General features: G+C 38.7%; 1 protein-coding gene across 12 annotated transcripts in view; it reads right to left on the bottom strand.

The window, feature by feature from the left end:
• Nucleotides 1-21158, bottom strand: part of cacna1db (calcium channel, voltage-dependent, L type, alpha 1D subunit, b) — a 93357-nt gene that overhangs the window by 39440 nt on the left and 32759 nt on the right. For 11 of the 12 annotated variants that reach the window (XM_058785652.1, XM_058785647.1, XM_058785649.1 and 8 more), the window contains 5 exons: nucleotides 5317-5459; nucleotides 5074-5226; nucleotides 4684-4880; nucleotides 1697-1800; nucleotides 1354-1523 (listed from right to left, as the gene is read on the bottom strand). In XM_058785652.1, coding sequence (XP_058641635.1) covers nucleotides 1354-1523; nucleotides 1697-1800; nucleotides 4684-4880; nucleotides 5074-5226; nucleotides 5317-5459 — 767 coding nt within the window. The remainder of the gene's footprint in view (nucleotides 1-1353; nucleotides 1524-1696; nucleotides 1801-4683; nucleotides 4881-5073; nucleotides 5227-5316; nucleotides 5460-21158) is intronic. The other variant, XM_058785657.1, reaches the window with a different exon arrangement.

The raw sequence follows: 21158 nt of genomic DNA, 5'->3' as shown, positions 1-21158 counted from the left end.
TTTCCAGGTGTGTCTCGTCTTCCTCCCTGATTATCCTGTCTTTATACGCTCCAGTCCTTTTATTTAGTGTTTGTCGGTCCTTGAATGTCTTCCTTGCATGTGCTCTATGTTCTCATTTGGATAATTAAAGACTCGTTTCGTGAATTCCTCGTCTCCTCGTTCCTGGCTTCCTTGACTCCTTGCTCCCCGTGAATTGTGACAAAGTCCATGTCAACACTATTATTATTTTTTTTTTTTGAAAACGCATCTTTTTTTTATCTGTTTTGACCTTGTGTCCACACTGAGACGGCGTTTTTGTCAAGGAAAACTGAAATTTATTAGATATCTGTTTTTACTGGTATTGTGCCTGTTATGTGCTATTCACTTTCACATTGTTGCTAAAGATATTTACTTTGTACACTCTTCATATTACAGCCTTAAAAATATGACAGAGAACATGAGGGCAGTTGCGTTTTAGATCAAACATGAGTGAGTGTGACATGGATGTATCAGTGAATGATGAGATATTTTCCGTAAATAAATGGTCCTGCCAGAGGAATTGCATGAAAACTTATGTCTGTTCTGTCTGTATCATTTCAGTGAGCTTTTACGAGGTTTTGCACATGCGCAGTAAGGCAAATGTAACATTTTACGACGTTTCAGCATGGATGAGAAACTTTTGGAAAAGAGCTGAAAACGCTAATGTTGATGGAGAGCATTTTAAAACAAAAACTCAAATGTATCCAGATTAATGTAGACTTATCCTAAAATTCATTACTGTAAGCCACGATCTGCTTACTGACTCACACTACATTTAGACTGAACTACAGCACTGCTCACACAAAACACGACTGGTTTCACTGAGAGCAGGGGCATCTGAGGGTTGTCCCCCCTAAAAATATCATCACAAACCACTCTGTGTATTGTAAATAATTAATATTAATATTAATATTAATTAATAATTAGTTAATATCGGATTAAATGATTCATTCTCTTTAACACAGATGCTGGATCATTAATAAATTAGTCATGACAAAAAATGATGATATCCAATGTATTTTTCTATGAGCGATTATAAGGTTACCTAGCTTAGCTTGTTTAATACTGTAGCTTGTTGGATGGTAAGTCTCCCACAACAACTAACACGGCGATAAGCCTGAGTGTGAACTGATATTAGGCTAATATTGACCTAATGTTACCGATGTGTTGGGTTTTGCTCAATATGATGTTAAGTTGCAGATCAATGGGCTTGCTGCGGTTGAATATCTAAATAAGAGATATTTCTCATATGTGTGCAAATGGCAGCATGCGTTTCAACAGACCTTCAGACAGATGAAAAGAGGAGAAACAAATGAGTCTTGCATTTTTACATACGGCTGCGTTTGGCCTCTTGATCTCCCTCCTCATCATTATCAGGGTCGATGTCCTCGGCTTGTGTGATCCAATCCAGATATCCCTTCAGATCCTCCTCAAGCTGCTGCTTCTCGCGCAGTTTCTGGAAATCTCCACGAGCCTTGGCCTTCTCACGCTCCTTCGAGAACTCTCTGTGGTGCACACATGCAGACAAATTCACACTAGCAACAACGTACGGTACGGAAGAGATCATGTACCCAGATATAGACCATGGAAATGTTGTTTTGGTTATGGCACTTTGAAGAGCGCATCTATTTAAATGACAGAAATTGAACATTAACAGCATTCGGATAAAATAACTCACCCACTGAGAACGCCCAATACTAGATTGAGGACAAAGAAGGAGCCGAAAATGACCAGACTGACAAAATAGACCCAAGGCAACTCAGAGCCCATAGCATCATTCATCTGAAACACAAGGACACACAGCAACTCTCAGATTAACTCATGCTACCAAGTCTATCCTTACGAACAGAAATATGGCAACAAATACGCATTTTATGCCCCGTCCGAAGATATAATGTCTTTATTGCCTTGTTGTTGTTTTTTCCAAACCACATTACTTTTGTTTTTTACTGCTTTGCTTGAACAAACACAGCTTTGGCAAACATACAGATTGATTTTTTTCACTGTGTGCTATCTCAGTTATCTCATTTTTTTGTTTTTAATTCATTAATAAGTAATGATAGTTAGCATATTAAGTATTCAGTGAAATACATAATGTTGAAACTAATTTGATGGTTTTGACTCTTACAAGGCATGAAAGAATATGTGTGAATTGAAAAATTTAACTGAATCTTTGTGATAAAGGCATTCACGTAACAATTTACAGTGAGGTTGCATACATTAACATCAGCTCATGCCGCAGCTCTCAGTTAACAATGAAAAGAAGTATTTGGTTACACTGTAGATTAGGGAACACATATTCACTATTAACTAAGAGTCTTCCCTCAATAAACGTCTAATATGCATGCTAATAAGCACCTACTTCATAGTGAATATTGTTTCCTAATCTAAAGGGTTACCTAAAGGGTTAATATTAAGCTGAAAAATTCCTAACGTAGTAAGTAATGCTGACATGTAGAACCTTTTTTGGACTTTTAAAGTTTATTCATTTAGATTTTGTGTAATTTGAAGCCTCATGTGTAAAAAGGTGGAAAGTATTTTTACTTTGTTACTGTAATGAAGAACATTTTTCAAGAATCTTAGAGTATTTTTATTTTGGTTTTTGATATTATTGTTTTGCTTCACTACATTCCAAAGCCTAATATCATCCTTTTTACTCCACTACATTTTATAAAAACATATCGTTCCTCATTATTTGAAACCAGAGAATCTGACGCCCGCTCAAGACGTGATAGCAATGCCTGATTCATCAAAGAGCTGATCCTTTAAATCGGTTTACAGATCACTCTGAATGATTCTTTGGCGAACTGAACTGATCCTGTCACGGCGGCTCAGAGGAATCTAAACGCAGCATTTTATTTCTTGAAAACAAAAACACAGAAGATGACAGCACATAACAGTAAACTAACATTGACAAAAACTGAGGGTAATATATACACAAGATAAACAGGGGTGAAATAAGGCACAGGTGGGATTACTTAATTAACTAACTGAAACAAACTGGAAACAGGAACAAAGGAGACAGGAGCTAAACACAGGGACAAAGGAGAACAAACTTAAAATGTATCCAAAAACAGAAACTTAAGGGGAATTTGACAGATCCAATTACAGCTGTTCTCCAGTCAACAACTGACTGGTTCAATCATCCAGTTAGAGAAAGCCTGGAGTTTACGATTTACTGAATTGTTCACTCAGTATGTGCCAAGAAGCAGGCGATTCTCTAAACTGACATGACACCGATGGCACTAAAAGTAAGTTACTAAAGTTGAATTTCAGTATTGACCGTATTAAATGAAAATCATATATAGGTCATGACTGTCAGTTGTTTGTGAACTACATTTATGGTAACGTTGAAGCTTTTTAAGCTTTTTTTTTTTTTTTTGTATGAAATGCTTTGTCACAGTCTTTACAGGGTAGGCAACTGTGGGTAAAAACTATCAATAATGCAAAGTTAAAATAATGCAGTTTAATTACCATAGATCTTCCCTGCTGCAAATGCCATTACAAATGATAAAACGCTCCAGTTACTAATGTAACCTTGGCTCCCTGAGATAAGGAAATGAGCGTTGCACTGAAAGCTTATGTGGTAAACTCCTGTTTACTCTGGTACTGAAGCCTTGTTTGTCCATATTCGTGTAGCTGCATAAACAAATGGTGCTTCAGCCCGCCAAAATGAGTGGAGCCGACTGCTATATAAGTTGGCTCTAAGCGCAATTTATCAGACTCTTTTGACTGATAACAACACTCACTGAGATGAGACGTTAAACCGAGGTTCTGACTCTCTGTGATCATTAAAAAAATCCCAGGATGTCTTTCAAAAAGAGTAGATGTGTGACCTCGGCATCCTGGCCAAATTTGCCCACTAGCCTCCTAACCATCCCCATATCTGCTGATTAGCTCCTTCATCACTGTCTCCTGTGGTGGGCGTTCTACATTATCCAGGTGGATGCTGCACACTGTCACTGGTGGTGGATGAGGAGATTCCCCCTCACAATGTAAAGCACTTTGAGTGCCTAGAAAAATGCTATATAAATGTAATGAATTAGTATTATTATTAATAGACGTGCAGAGACCGCCTCCTCCAGAGGGGGACCTTGCCATAACCCTTTTCTTCAACTCCGTCAAAGGAGGTGAGGGCGGCAAAATTAGAATAGTGGAAGTTCATCGTGAACTTTTGGGAAAAAACTGTACACCTAAATTGTTACTACATTAAATATGTTTTGGTAATTTAATCAAATGTTTGCTTATTTTCAGATCAATACATATTACGTTTCTTCATCTACTACTCTTTCTTATTGTAGGATTAAGTATATAAAAATGCAGAATAAATAAACATGGTATATTGATCAGTGCTTTTAATACTTAAGTACATTAAAAATCAAGTAAAATGGGAAAGAATTACTTTCACTTGAGTAATACTTTATTATCGTATCTGTACTTCATCCAGCACTGATAAGAATAGGCTGATATGCTTTCCTGTGTTCTCAATTTTGCCCGTCTTCTGACTTTGTCCCTTCAGTCTTAGAGGGTCAATCTCATTAGCATCTATTGAGCTCTCTGTGTGTCATGGAAAAGCGCTTAGAGCGGAAGTGGACGCTCCCAGCAGGAAAGAGTATGCCAGCGACAGTGAACATTTAAGTGACAGGAAGACACTGCGAGTCTCACCCAGTACAGCACGTCAGTCCACCCCTCCATGGTGATACACTGGAACACGGTCAGCATGGCAAACAGGAAGTTGTCAAAGTTTGTTATGCCATTGTTGGGCCCATGCCAACCATCCCTACACATCGTGCCATTGAGAGCGCAGTGACGCCCATGACCAGAGAGAGAACAGGGAGCTGGGTCCTCCTCTGCTAATGTACCTGTGTGGAGAATAAGAAATATGCGGCTCATTCTCGGGAAATGATGCCATTTATGTGCTGTGTGTATGAGCACCCTGGTTAGAATATCTTTAAGACCCATTATTTGATACATTTCGATGTGTGTGTGTGCAATGCAAAAGAAATTGTAAAAATTTGATCAATTATAGTCTAGTGAATGTGAGAACACACTGACGCGTGCCGTTCAGATAGCAGGCTGCATGCATCTTCCCGATGAACAGCTCCAGCCCGATGATGGCATAGATGATGATGACGAAGAGTACAAGCAGAGCAATGTGCAGCAGAGGAACCATGGCTTTAATGATGGAGTTCAGCACTACCTGTAAGCCTACACACACACACACACACACACACATATATTATTAGCATGTTATCAGGCTGTTCTGGCTGTGAATGCTGGGTAAAGATGGTGACGCACTTGGCACTCCTGAGACCAGGCGGAGGGGCCGCAGAACTCGAAACGCTCGTAAAGCCTTGACATCGAACCCGCCCGGCTTGCCACCTGACTGCCCGCTGACGTCTCGATCTTTGGTTACCAGCTCCAGCACGACACTGAAGAGACTAAACACACTCATCAGTATTAACGATAATAACAGAATGTGAGTTCAGGCTATTATTATCAGATCAATATGTTATATAGAACATTATAAGTTAAATGTAACAGCAGAAGACAAGAAAATAGTGAAATTAAAAGAGGAATCGTGCGTAATGAAGAGAACAAATTACATAAAATGAATGAATGTCAGTGTCATAACGATTAAATCAATTAACATCCACCATATTCTGCTATCTCTTTCCTTTGTGCAAACATAGAGATGTTTTGCTTTTGGATGATCATTCAAAATTTCCAAGAGTTGTTGTTCATGCAGTCTACTGCAGAGACTGATGAAACGCTTGTGTTTTTTAATTTTATTTTGTTGATAACTGGCTGGTTTTGGGAAAGAAACTCATTCACTAGCCTCTCTGGATATCTAGTATCTAAATTTCATTTATCATCACAACATCTTTTTACCATAACGCTGGGATGTCAGATAGAACAGACAGACAAAATGGCAGATAACAACAAAGCCCGTTAGCGCAGCATTTTAATTGGCTACGTGGGCTGTCAGTCATTTATTTGTTTGCAGATCTGTTGTGGTGTGCTGCGTGTTTTTTTTTTATACTTAACTTACTTAAAGGGGTGGTTTACTGCGATTTCACTTTTTTCATTTTAAATAGTGTGTAATGTTGCTGTTGGTGCATGAACAGTATCTGCAAAATTGCTGCGCTGAAAGTTCAACGTAAGCAGAGATATCGTCTTTTAAAAATCAGGAAGTTTAATGCCTACAAAAACGACTCATATGGGACTACAACGAGATACTTCCCGGGTTGCATACATAAAAAACCCATAAATTTGCATCAAACCCCTCCCTCCGGAACATGCCAAAGAGGGGGCAAGGCCATGTTCTGCGGCTTTGTCGAAGAGGAAGAGTTATAGTGGAGAGTTGTAGCCATGCCGTCGAAAAGGTGTTATTTTCACACAGCTGTCAGGTCTTCTGTGTTCGGGCTTCCTACGGACGCGTACAAACATTTTGGACCCGAATTTGTAATTATGTACTAATTTTGTAAATGTATTTTCCATGTATACTTTATGACGTAATTTTTCGATTTGATCAAGAACGTAAACACAAGCCAATGCTGTTTGGTTATAGTAGTGAGTTAGTTCGATGCTATTTTGTGTGTATAAGACAAACGTGTACAAACTTCAAACAATTATATGTAATCACAACAGCAAACTTCCATTCAGAAACGTTTTGTAAGAGCCGTGCTTGCGGAAGTTCTGCTTGACTCTCTTCATTACCGCTTTCTGGGTCTGATTCTGGCTCAACTGACCAATCTGAGCCCATTGCCTGTTTCTGAGGGAGTGGTTTCAGAGAATCAGGAAGTCAACCGGTCGTTCAAATGACAGAGGAGAAAGCGGCTTACAATAAAGGTGAAATATATGAAAAATAAGGCGTTTTTTAACAAACGAAACACTAAGACATGGTATATTGCACCCCATAAACACAATCAAGCAAAGAAAAAAAGCAGTAAACCACCCCTTTAACTATCGCATAGGGATGTATAAATAACTAACATACAAAATTAAAAATGGTGATAACCAAAAAAATAATAATTTCAGGTAAAAAAAAAATATATATATAAAATCTGACAAACAGCAAATAGTAAAAATGCAACTGCATAATCTATTATCTCCACAATGCACAACGGGTACCACCCACCATATCCAAAAATCTAATTATTTCTAATGATTACTCAGCTTTGCATACTGATCAACATGAACACAAAAACCTGACTGGTGTTTCTCTGGGGGGAAAACACTTGCATACAAAAATGTGTATGTTAATTACAATAATACGGTAATAAGCTCATACCACTTACTTGATAGTACCTCAATTTGAAATTAGAGAAATAAAAATCAGACTGCTGTTTCAGTTTTTGAGAAGTAATAGTTAAGTGTTCTTAATTGTGTACAGATAAATATAGAGATGCAGACAGATTGTTATCTTATTTAAGCAAGATGAAAAGTAATGTTTAGGAAGTTTAGGAATGTTATCATGACTTTTAGTGAATAAAGTGGCACTGAAAAGCTAGTGATGATGAAGGCGCTGAGGGCGGTACAGCATTACAAATACTATTTACATAAATAACAAATGATTATAGGACATAATGTCACGTCAGGTGGGATTTATCTTTTGCACATTTCATGGACCTGTATCAAATAACCCTCATCTGGCAACGGGGCTAGGGGATGTCACAGATGAGATTGGGCGTGATCCCTGAGGATCCTACAGCAGCGCAATCTCCATCCAGCATGACCTCTGACTTCATGCACTGGATGCCTCCTCCCCGAGTGGAGTTAATCTCATTACATTAGGTCAGAGATCAGCACTAGATCAGGTTGTAAGCTCTTGTGAACAGTTGCCAGCTATGTTCCAGACAAAATCCTTTCAACAATTTCCAGCTGACATGAACTACTTCCAACAGAGTTGTTCAATCATGACATCCATTTGTAGCCCAACACAGAAGACCAATTCGTTATTCATTAAAAGTCAAGTCAAGTCAAGTCATCTTTATTTATATAGCGCTTTTAACAATACAGATTGTGTCAAAGCACTTAACAGTATCAAATTAGAGGATAGAGTGTCAGTAATGTATAATGATAAGATTAAACACTCAATTTTCAATTTTCAGTTAAAGGCATTTCATTATTGAATTCAGAGATGTCATTGTCTAGCTCAGTTTAGTTTAAACAGTATCTGTGCAATCAAATTGCGCGATAATCGCTAGAAATTAAGTGTCCCCAACAATTAAAACACCATTTAACACATGCTATTTGATGGTAAACACACAAAGTGACACTTACAAAACACCAGACAAGTAAGAATCTGAATACACAACTGATAAACACATTAATAACAGTTTAGTAATAAAACAATATTTTAAAAATATTTTACATATTTTACAAACAATATTTCTTACATTTTGCCCAAGAGCATGATCTATGTAAGTCCACATGTCATCCCAGACAGCAACATAGTGTTGGCCCAGATCCGGCCCACATCTGGCCCGCGTGAAATCCATGCGGGCCAGATGTGGCCCGGATCTGGGCCGACACTGCTTGCTGTCTGGGATACTAACAAGAAACTAAGAAACCTGTGCTTCTAACCACAGGTCCAGAGATGCAGTTTCAACCACATACATTTGCAATGTTATTTGTGAAAAAATTCTTTGGAACTATGGTTTTGGGAAACGTAACTATGTTTGGGTTTTGTGTAATGATGAAACTTGTGACTATAGTTGGCTAAAGGCTGAAAATCAAAACTTTTGCCCAGATTTTTTGCCCGATTTTCAGTCTGGACAAGTTGACGCTAGCTGTCGAAAATCAGAGCCAGTCAAATGTAAATTTATGTTCCAGTCACATTTTCTTGGTTTAATAAACATTACTTACACTATCAGAAAATAAATAAATATATATATATATATATATATATATATATATATATATATTGTAACAGTTACCTTCTGTTACAAGGTTTATTTTGGGTGCTATGCTCATCCTGACCCAAGTTAGAGCTGCGTGATCAGTGATCACCTCAAACAGTCGTCCTTCCAAGTACGGTCTCCATTTTTCGACTGCCCAGATCACCGCATAACACTCCTTCTCTGAGACTGAATACGATCTCTCGGCTCCTTGTAACAGACGCGAGGCGTAGGCGACGACATGTTCCACATCATCTATATCTTGGGTCAAAACTGCTCCCAAACCAATATCACTAGCGTCAGTTTGGACTCTAAAAAATGGAGACCGTACTTGGAAGGACGACTGTTTAAGGTGATCACTGATCACGCAGCTCTAACTTGGGTATTCAACCACCCAAAACCATCCTCACGTCTAATCCGATGGTCCATACGATTACAGGAGTTTGATTTCACCGTCAAATATCGTAAGGGTCAGTGCAACATTGTACCCGATACTCTCTCACGCAGTTTCCAAGCTACTTCACCACTCACTATGCTGTCACAGGTCAAATCCAAGGACTCATCAACCACTTTCTCCTCATTTCCTATTGAATGGTCCGACATTGCAAAAGCCCAACAGGAAGATGCCGAAATTCAAGAACTCATCAAAAAACTGGCCAAACCGGTTCACAAACAGATCAAGGTATGGCCAAACAATGCCACCTCAGCACTGCAGGACTGCTTCCAGGACACAGACTGGAACATGTTCAAAGAGGCGGCCACTTACAACAACCACACAGACCTACAGGAGTACACTGAAACTGTGACTGCTTACATCCAAAAGTGCACTGATGATGTGACAGTCACCAAGACCATCACCACACGCGCCAACCAGAAGCCATGGATGACAGCAGAGGTTCGTGGGCTGCTAAAGTCCAGAGATGAAGCATTCAGATCAGGAGATAAAGCAGCCCTCAAAACAGCAAGAGCCAATCTGTCCCGCAGCATCAAAAATGCAAAACGGTCATATGCTCAAAAAATCAACAATCACTTCACAGACAGCAGTGACACACGGAGCCTGTGGCAAGCTATTCAGACCATCACAGACTACAAGCCCCCGCCACAGGCCTGTGATGACGACACATCCCTCCCAGATGCACTCAACCACTTTTACTCACGGTTTGAAATGCAGAATGACACACCTGCACAAAAACTGCCCACACCTCCCAATGACCAGGCGCTCTGTCTGTCTCCAGCCGACGTAAGGAAGTCCCTATCTAGGATCAACCCACGCAAGGCTGCGGGTCCCGACAACATACCTGGCCGTGTACTGAAAGACTGTGCTGCACAGCTGACAGATGTCCTAACAGATATCTTAAACACCTCGCTGAGCCAGGCAGTCGTCCCCACATGTCTCAAATCCACAACAATCATACCGGTACCAAAGAAATCACCTGTGTCCTGTCTAAATGACTACCGTCCCATAGCACTGACTCCAATCATAATGAAGTGCTTTGAGAGGTTAGTCATGCACAACATCAAAACCAGCCTCCCCAACACACTCGATCCACTCCAGTTTGCATACCGTCCGAACCGCTCTACGGACGATGCAATTTCCTCCACTCTCCACCTGGCTCTTACCCACCTAGAAAATAAAGACTCCTACGTTAGAATGCTGTTCATTGACTTCAGCTCAGCATTCAACACAATAATCCCACAACAGCTCATAAATAAACTCAACCTGCTGGGCCTTAACAATTCCCTCTGCAATTGGATCCTGGACTTTCTAACCGTGTCGGCCACAACACTTCGAGCACTACCACACTGAACACAGGTGCCCCACAAGGCTGTGTGCTCAGCCCGCTGCTCTTCACGCTGCTGACCCACGACTGCACTGCCAAGTCCAGCTCCAACCACATCATCAAGTTCGCTGATGACACAACAGTGGTAGGTCTCATCAGCAACAACGATGAAACGCACTACAGAGAGGAAGTGGCACAGCTGGCTGAATGGTGTGGCACTAACAACCTGTCCCTCAATGCGAGTAAGACAAAGGAGCTTGTGATGGACTTCAGGAGAAACTCCGTTGATCACCCCCCACTGACCATCGACAGCTCGACTGTGGAGAGAGTCAGCAGCACTAAATTCCTGGGGGTGCACATCACAGAGGATCTCACCTGGTCCACCAACACCATGTCACTCTCCAAGAAGGCACAACAGCGCCTACACTTCCTCCGCCGGCTGAAAAGAGCAAGTCTCCCTCCACCCATCCTCACCACTTTCTACAGGGGCACCATTGAGAGTGTGCTGACCAGCTGCATCACTGTCTGGTACGGGAACTGTACTGCAGCAGACCGCAAGACCCTCCAGCGGACAGTGAACACCGCTGCAAGGATCATCGGTGCCCCTCTCCCCTCCATCCTGGATATTTTCCTCACACAATGTTCCAGCAAAGCCAACAGTATCGTGAAGGACTCCACACACCCCTCCCACAGTCTCTTCCAGCTCCTACCATCAGGAAGACGGTACCGGAGCATCAGAGCCCGCTCTGCCAGACTGCTCAACAGCTTTTTCCCCAGGCTGTGAGAGCCCTGAACTCAAATCACCCCGCCCCTCTCTGAACACCCATACAAACCCCCTACCTCCTGTAACATGTAACGTGCAATTCGAAGTGTGCTACACACAGGTGAGTGGGCCTGTACAAACCACCTGTAGTAGCACACTCTCCTCCTCTATGCGCACTAGTCACTTTTCACACACACTGCTGTGTGTACACAAATCCCACAAAAAGAACTCAGTAATATATGTATGTTTACATGCTCATGCACTACAAATCATCCTGCACTGTTCCCCAGCCAGCTGCTTGAACTCAATGTTTCTCCTTGCACATGTACAGTATTTATCTGAAGCATTCGTATAGTTTGTATAGTTTGTATAGGTACTTTTTATAGATAGTATATTTATAGTCAATCTATCAGTAGGATAGTTGTGTATAGGTTTATATTGTCTTACTCCATTGTTGTATGCCTGTATTTATGTAGCACCGTGGTCCTGTGAGGCACGACATTTCGTTCCACTGTATGCCCCCGCATGTAGCGGAATGACAATAAAGCTCAACTTGACTTGACTTGACTTGAAAAGCCAAAGCATCTATTAACCCAGATCCTACCCGCATTCATTACTTAGTGGAAAATGTTTTTCTGTTCCGCAGTATGCCACAAGGAGTGAAAGGGCCCAAACTTAATTGGTCATTCCCACCTGCTTAAGACAGAATTTTCTCAACTACGCACATGACAACCCTCTAAGTGGACACCTTGGCAGACTCAAAACGCTGTTAAGACTGGTAGATATTTGCTACTGGCCTACTCTACGCTCAGATGTGTGGAGGTATTGTAAGGAATGTCAGGTATGTCAAAAGTACAAACCATCTATTTCAAAATTAGCTGGCCATATGCAGTCTACACCTGTAGTGGAACCTGGCCATATGCTAGGAGTTGACCTCATGGGACCATTCCCCAAAAGTCCAAAACAGAATGAACATCTCTTGGTAATTGTGGACTACTGCTCAAAGTGGGTGGAGTTGTTTCCTTTGCGTGTTGCAAAAGCTCCACAGATTGCACGTATCCTAGTGGAGGAAGTCTTCACCAGATGGGGCACCCTGAAGTATCTGGTATCTGACAGAGGGTCCCAGTTTACCTCGCAGTTACTTTGCCTGGTCTGCAAACAATGGAGTGTCATTTAAAAACTGGCCACTACTGCACACCCTCAAACAAACCTCACAGAACGAGTCAACCGTACTCTCAAAACCATGATCGCCTCATATGTTCAAGACCGTCACCGCCATTGGGATAGATGGTTGCCAGAGTTTTGCCATCAACTCAGCTTGGCAGGAGAGTACAGGATTCACTCCAGCCGAAGTTATGTTGGGGCGAAAGTTGAAAGGTCCCTTAGAGAGAGCGATTGCAAAAAAATCTGACCCAGACAGCCTAGTGTACCCAGTTCTGGAGAGGTACAAAGAGTTGATCCAGACAGTACAAAGGAATGTGGAACGAGCCCAAGAAAAACAACGTCACTACTACAAGAGCTGATCAAATGTAAAAACTGTAACTTGAATGCAATGTAAGTCGCTTTGGATAAAAGCGTCTGCTAAATGCATAAATGTAAATGTAAATGTAAATGTACAACTTAAGACGGAGACAAGCTCTCTTCCAAGGAGGAGATTTGGTTTGGGTTCGTACTCATCCTCTGTCACGGGCTAACGAAGGGTTTATGGCTAAACTTGCTGCAAAATGGAAAGGTCCTGCCAAAGTAATTAAATGCCTTTGGTCCAGTAAATTACTCTGTATCTTTTGTTGACGACCCTGATCATATAGATTCTTATCATGTTCAAAATTTAAAGCCTTTTTATGGCACTGTTGAAACTCTTTCCAATTAAGGGGGGGAATATGTAACAGTTACCTTCTGTTACTATATATATATATATATATGTATATATGTATATGTGTGTATTAGGGCTGTCAATCGATTAAAATATTTAATCACGATTAATCGCAACTTAATTGCTCATTTTTATTTGTTCTAAATGTACCTTAAATTAATACTTTTCAAGTTTTTAATACTCTAATCAACATGGGCATGGACAAATATGGATGCTTTATGCCAATGTATGTTTATTATTATTGAAACCATAGTCAACATAGAGCATGAAGACTTGTTTCAAATGTCATAGATGTTCTTCAAAGAACTTGTTCGTGTCTATTAGACGCATGAAAAAATTTATACCAGGTTCCCATTACTTCTCTTTCTTTGCACTGAGCAATTTACTTACACAAACTTGTTTACATTTTTGCATGACAGGGCAGCTCTTCTTCTGAATATGCAATATTATTTATTACATTTGTTTCCCTCTCTGTGCCCACATACTGTATTTGGATGCAGCTAAATTCTCAATAAAACTGTATTCATTGATATATTTTACTGTTTCTGTTGTCAGACAACGGAATGAATATGAAATAGTGACTGAAACGTGACCCATTAAGACTACATAAAAAGCTCTCCCTTCCAAGATGTTAATCTGCACAAAAATCCTGATAATCGAGCTGTCGTCTGATGAAATCAAATACACATAAGATAGAAAATATGTATTTCAATACTTTCTCTCGCAGTCGGTTAATTATACTGTATATAAAATGCAGGCATTCAGGGAGCTGCTATTCAAATGCACGATCGCTTTTTACTTTCACTTTCAAGATTCACGATCGGATGAACTGTGTTTATACTATGGAGCGGCAGTACTTACCACACATTTTACAAGATCAGATGCTTGTCAGTGGTGCTCAAGATCTGTAAATCATTCGCCGTCATCTCTCCTTACTCTATTTATGTGGTAAGTGAAATCTTATGTACTGTAATGTAGCAGGCCTCAGCTAGCAAGGAGCTAACCATGTCCCTTTAGTGGCTCGCTTATTTTATTAGAACACGTTATTTGCTTCCCGTGCCCTTCTGAATACAGACACCAACCCATCCCTGCACTTCACATCCCCTGCACAGGCTGGAACATAACATTTATTTCCATGATCTACCATTTTTGCTGTTGTCCTCGCTTGTTTCTTCACAATACCTGCAGCACTTCTGATGGTTTGGCTAGCGGCTGGCCTAGAACATGGTCGGGTATATGCAAATGTTGGGGGCGTAACTATTAGTGATCATGACTGTTACGTCACAGTCGGTGTTATGTTCTAATTTGCCTGTTTTTCAGTGGTCTTTTTTATTCACGAGATTTACATAAGGAGGAAACAATGGTGTTTGAGGCTCACGGTATGTCATTTCCATGTACAGAACTCTTTTATTATTCAACTATGCCAAGGTAAATACAGTTTTCCATTCTATGGCACCTTTAAAGCCAAATATGAATCTCATCAAGTTAGTTTTTAAGCATTTTACATTTATTCCAAAATAGTAGGCAGAGCATATTTCCAGGCCATTTTAAGTCTTATTTTGATGTAACAAAGTGGTTATATCTAAGTTACATCTACTTTTTTATATTAGTCTTCCCATTAACACCATTATATTGTTCATTCAGACTGATTTGCGAAAGCACACAAACACAGGGATTTATCAAATGAGCCAATCACAGCTGAACATAACCAGCCATACCCAATCATATCGTGATGGAAGCATTGTCTTCTCCATTGTTCAAACTCACCGCACACTTTAGAGGGTCTGTTAAAACTCAATGGGCTGAGGGGAGACGAGAGAGACGCAGACTCCCGCTGTAACTTTACCTGCTGGTGTTGCTGTTGGACAATGTTTCTTTAGAAAAATTAGGGATTTATACACTTTTTAATGTCATATTTTGTAATATGGTGTTGTTTTATTTTTTTTTTCTCATCCAATATCTTAGGGAGACACTTCCATGCCTCCTTGGAGGAAACGCCCCTGCTTCGGACTATAATTCCATCCAATCAGAGAATATTTTGAGATTATTTTAGAACACATCGTTTTCATTTGTCATGCATTTCCTAGCAACAAGGCACACATTTATGTGTGCACATTTCTACACACAATTTTAAAGTCTGGTAGTGTGTGATCCTCAGTCGGTAAGTGTATGATGCCTAGAATTTTAAAATCTGTTCAGATTTTAATAGTTATATAGTGTGTAACAATGCTTTTGGGCAAACACATGCCAAAGCAGTTCTTGAGATCACTTTTACATGTCCTAACATAGACCTAACATTGTTTACCATTATATATATTTTATTTTTACTTTTGATGCTTAAGTAAATTTATAATTAATTTAAAAAATTTACATTAGGTACTTGACATTAGACTTGACATTGGGATTATTTCCATTTACTGTAGGTATCTATTTTTACTCAAGTATGATGACTGAACACTAGGGCTGCAACAACGAATCGATTAAATCGATAAAAATCGATTACTAAAAGCGTTGGTAACGAATTTCATAATCGATTCGTTGTGTCGCGCGACGCGGAGACGTTTGATTATTAAAAAAAAAAAAAACTTTAGTTGAGCGGAGCGAGTGAACACACTCGGTCTCTCTCGCACGGATGGTAGCAGAGTTTGGCGCCTCATAAAAAAAAAAAAAAAGTAAAAAAAAAAAAAAAAAACGAGCGGAGGTAGAGGAAAGATACATGGCGGAGGCAGAGAAATCCGTGCGACCCAAGTCATCCGAGGTGTGGGAGCAGGGGCGGCGTTTGCGTATGGCAGAGTATGCAGTTGCCATACCCTAGCCCAGTCAGGTGCTGTGAAAAATTATCCAAACTTGAGTCGCTTATAATTCGTTTTTATTATTTTAAATCAGAGAGTTTTAAAAATAGTAAACCAATGATAAGCATTAAAATAACTTGTCAGTAAAACTTCGTAACGCCATTGGATCATCGAGCTCTCAGCGAGACCTCGTAACTTCACCCCGCCTCCGTTCAGATTGACGCGCCGCGCACAGCCTGGAGAAGATGAGATCTCTGCTTTTTCGCAATGCAAGGGTGAATAAATAATTGGTGTTTGAATAGTACAGCGTTTTCTTTACTCAAACACTATGTCAGTAAAGGATAATGTTTTTGTGTGTTTGAAGAGTGGAGAAGAATTAGTTATTTGCTGTCTATATACGTTTTAAATATCCTGTGCATTATGTGCATAAGCGCTTAATTTGAGATTTTGGCCAAGTGTATTAAACAAGAAAAAACTAAGCGCCCATATAGCTACAATCAAAGTTATATAACCTGTAAAAGTTGATGAAAGCATAATGCACTTGCTGCTTCAGATAACAGTTACAGCCGTTCTAATGACAGACAAAACACTCCATCTCCGTCATTCTCTGGTCAAAAACATTATTAACTCCATTTGAGCTTGATTTTCATATAATGTTAAGTGCAAGTGTCTGATACAATACCAACGCTAACGACGCAGTGTTGTTAAATTATTTAATTTTTGCACCCCAAAAAGTCTATATATTTGGCAGATGTAAAGCATACATGTGTATGTTTTTGTGTTAGTCCATTTTTATTTTATTTTATTATTATTATAACAGCTCAGGGATGTTCAAGGAGCAACATGTTGGTGCACTTTCTAAAGATTTTAGTTCTGTTTTTGAATAAAGGGTTGGAAATGAATGCTTTTCTTTTTTCTTTTTTTTTTAAATCCGATTCATCGATTAATCGAAAAAATAATCGACAGATTAATCGATTATTAAAATAATCGTTAGTTGCAGCCCTACTGAACACCATTAAATATTATGCTGTAGAAAAAGTCACATGATAAAGTGACTTATCAAAATACATTTCCTTATTCTATGATTTCTACACCATTCATCAAGCAAACAAACTCATATCCTCATTCTGCACACTGAAAGTGTCAAACACATTGTGAGTTATATGACCAAATATTTTCGGAAGACACATGACCACATCATGTGGAGAACTAATTGAAAAGTTTGGAGTTTTTATGAAAGGACAAAAAAAAAACGAGAATAAAATACTAAAACTTCATTTGCAAAAGATGTATGGGTTTGGAACAACATGACATTGAGTAAATGATGACAGAAATTAAATTTTTGTATGAAATATCCATTTAATAATACAGGTGGTAAAACTGAACCTGCTGATAAATCAGAGTTTGTCGTAAGTGGCCAGTCCATAAAACATGGCCCATACTCACATATAGACTCATTTATATAACATAAATTATAAATAATTATGTAAATTATATATGGTGCTCAAGGTCCTACATACAAAAACCATCAGGGCACAACACATGTGACACTAAATTAATGCTATAAATATTAATGAAATAAAAGAAAATATAAACTGTACAACTGATAACTAAAATCAAAAAGAAATTTACATAAAATGTTATCATATGTGATGCATCACACAAGAACTTTTATGAATGTGCTTTTACTGTATTTCACTATAAATTATAAGATTGATATATATATATAGAGAGAGAGAGAGAGAGAGAGAGAGAAATTCTTATGAGTAAAATATCTCTAAAGTATATTCCCATTCATGTTCACAATTTTGAGCACACCAGGGTGATTATGAACATGAAATTATCCAGCCATGGCTTCCTGTTTCACAGAAATATAAATAGGAGGGAAAACAAAGCCCAAATTCCCTTAATCATCCATCACAATGAGAAAAACCAAATAATATATTTCTGATGTGTAGAAAAAGATAATTGAGCTTCACAAATTAGTGAAGTAGCTTTAAGAAAAGAGTTATAGCAGTGAAAATTCCCATTTGCACCATCAGGGCAATAATTAAGAATTTCCAATCAACATAAAATGTTAGGAAACTGCCTGGAAGAGGACGTGTGTCTATATCGTCCTAATGCACGGTGAGGAGGAGAGTTTGAGCAGCTAAATACTCTCCAAGGACCACAGCTGGAGAATTGCAGAAAATAGTTGAGTCTCAGGGTCAGAAAACCTTTAAAAAAAATAGTCAAACAGCAGCTACATCAGCACATGTTGTTTGGGAGGGTTTCAAGAAAAATTCTCCTCGCTCATCCAAAAACAAACTCCAGCGTATTCAGTTATCAGACACAACTGGAACTTCAAATGGGACTGGCTTCTATGGTCAGATGAAACTCAAAAATGAGCTTTTTTAGCAGCAAACACTTGAGATGGGTTTAGTGAACACAGGGATAAAAAGTACCCCATGTGTACAATGATTTATTTTTGATGTTGTGGGCCTATATTTCTCCTGGACATCTTGTTTAGACACATGTCATCATGAATTCTATCAAATACCAACAGATAAAAAATCAATAAGTGACTGACTCTGTTAGAAATCTTATAATGGGCCATGTTGGGATCTTCCAACCGTACAATAATCCAAACACAAACCTCAAAAACAACACAAAAATGGGTCACTGAGAACAAAACCGAGCTTCTGCTGGCCATTCCAGTCCTCTGACCTGAACCCTGTAGAACATGAGTGACCTGAGGAGAAGAAGCACCAACATGGAGCTGTGAATCTAAAGGGTCTGGAGTGATTCTGGATGAAGGAATGGTCTCTGATCTCTTGTCAGGTGTCTCTAACCTCATCAGGCATTATAGGAGAACATTTAGAGCTGTTAAACTGGCAAATGGAGGTTTCAAAACGTATTGAATAAAAGGGTGCCGTTAATTGTGGCCAATTTGTATTAGAGAAAAACATTTATTTCATAATGATATTTCCCCCCATTTTAAATTCTTATCCAATTAAAGGTTAGATTTTTGTGAATTTTTTTAATAAAAGATCAAAAGGATTAACAATGCAGATTAATTTTCACAGACTTCTTTGATCATATTTACAAAGGGTGCCAATATTTTTGGCCATGACTGTATATATATATATATATATATATATATATATATATATAAATATTTAAATAACGATTTTAAAAATTTTTTAGAAGTGCATGCATTTTTCTTCTTAAATAGTATATAGATTTAAACTGTAAATTATATAGTAATTCATACATATAACTTCCAAAAAGCATATTTTACATTACCATTATATATATATATATATATATATATATATATATATATATATATATATGAGTAGTTGACAAATAGGCAGTAAAAATGCTTTTTGTAAAAAAAAACTTTTGAAAAAGAAATGCAGATATTTATGTAGTGTGAAGTCTGATCTTTGAGAAAATATAAAGGGCCACTAACTTTGTCAATTCTTTCACTGCTTTTTTTTACATTTTTACTGAACTGTACCATAAATTTGTACTATGGTGTGACAGCAAAGATTAAAAAGAAAAGAAAAAAAAAACCCCTTAATAATACAACTCAAATTCCGGAAATGTTGGGACGTTTTTTAAATTTGAATAAAATGAAAACTAAGACTTTCAAATCACATGAGCCAATATTTTATTCACAATAGAACATAGAGAACATAACAAATGTTTAAATTTTTAAAATTATACACTTTTATCCGTGTTTTATACACTTTTTAAAGAGTGTGTAAAAAGATTGTGGAATACTTTAAAAACAACGTTCCTCAACATCAAATTTCAAAGGCTTTGCAAATCTCATAATCCACAGTGCATAACATCATCAAAGGTTTCAGAGAAACTGGAGAAATCTCTGTGTGTAAGGAGACAAGGCCGAAGACCTTTGTTGGATTCCTGTGGTCTTCGGTCCCTCAGATGACACTGCATCACTCATTGGCATGATTCTGTCAATGACATTACTAAATGGGCCCAGGAATACTTCCAGAAACCACTGTCGGTAAACACAATCCACCAGATTGTGCAGATGCCAACTAAAGCTCTATCATGCAAAAAGAAAGCCATATGTGAACATGGTCCAGAAGCACCGTCGTGTCCCATGGGCCAAGGTTCATTTAAAATGGACTGTTTCAAAGTGGAAAAGTGTTCTATGGTCAGACGAGTCCAAATTTGACATTCTTGTTGGAAATCATGGACAGCGTGTCCTCCGGGCTAAAGAGGAGGGAGTACTTCCAGCGTGGTATCAGCGTTCAGTTCAAAAACCAGCATCTCTGATGGTATGGGTGTGCATAAGTGCATACGATATGGGCAGCTTGCATGTTTTGGAAGGCACTATGAATGCTGAAAGGTATATAAAGGTTTTAGGGCAACATATGCTCCCCTCCAGATGACGTGTATTTCAGGGAAGGCCTTGTGTATTTCAGCAGGACAATGCAAAACCACATGCTGCAGCTATTACAACAGCATGGCTTTGTAGTAGAAGAGTCCGGGTGCTGAATTAGTCTGCCTGCAGTCCAGATCTTTCAGACAACATTTGGCGCATCATTAAACAAAAAATATATAAGACAAGAATGGGACCAAATTCCAACACCAAAACTCCAGAAACTCATAACCTCGATGCCCAGACGTCTTCAAACTGTTTTGAAAAGAAGAGGAGATGCTACACCATGGTAAACATGCCCTCGTCCCAACTATTTTGAGACCTGTAGCAGGCATCAAATTTGAAATGAGATAATTTTGTGCATAAAATTGTACAATTTCTCAGTTTAAACATTTGTTATGTTATCTATGCTCTATTGTGAGTAAAATATTGGCTCATGTGATTTGAAATTCTTTCAGTTTTCATTTTATTCAAATTTTTAAAAAAACGCCCCAACATTTCTGGAATTCAGGTTGTACATAAATAGCAAGAGAGAGATTTAACTTCATTGTTAGACACCTATTTTCATATAGTGCTATTTACTTAATATAAAATTATAATTATCATAATTTTTCCCCCATGACTTGTTGGAC

Source organism: Onychostoma macrolepis, chromosome 08, assembly GCF_012432095.1.
Source record: "Onychostoma macrolepis isolate SWU-2019 chromosome 08, ASM1243209v1, whole genome shotgun sequence".
NCBI classification, from domain to species: domain Eukaryota; kingdom Metazoa; phylum Chordata; class Actinopteri; order Cypriniformes; family Cyprinidae; genus Onychostoma; species Onychostoma macrolepis.
The sequence above is the reverse complement of the archived record's forward strand: the minus strand, read 5'-3'. Positions and strand labels throughout refer to the sequence as shown.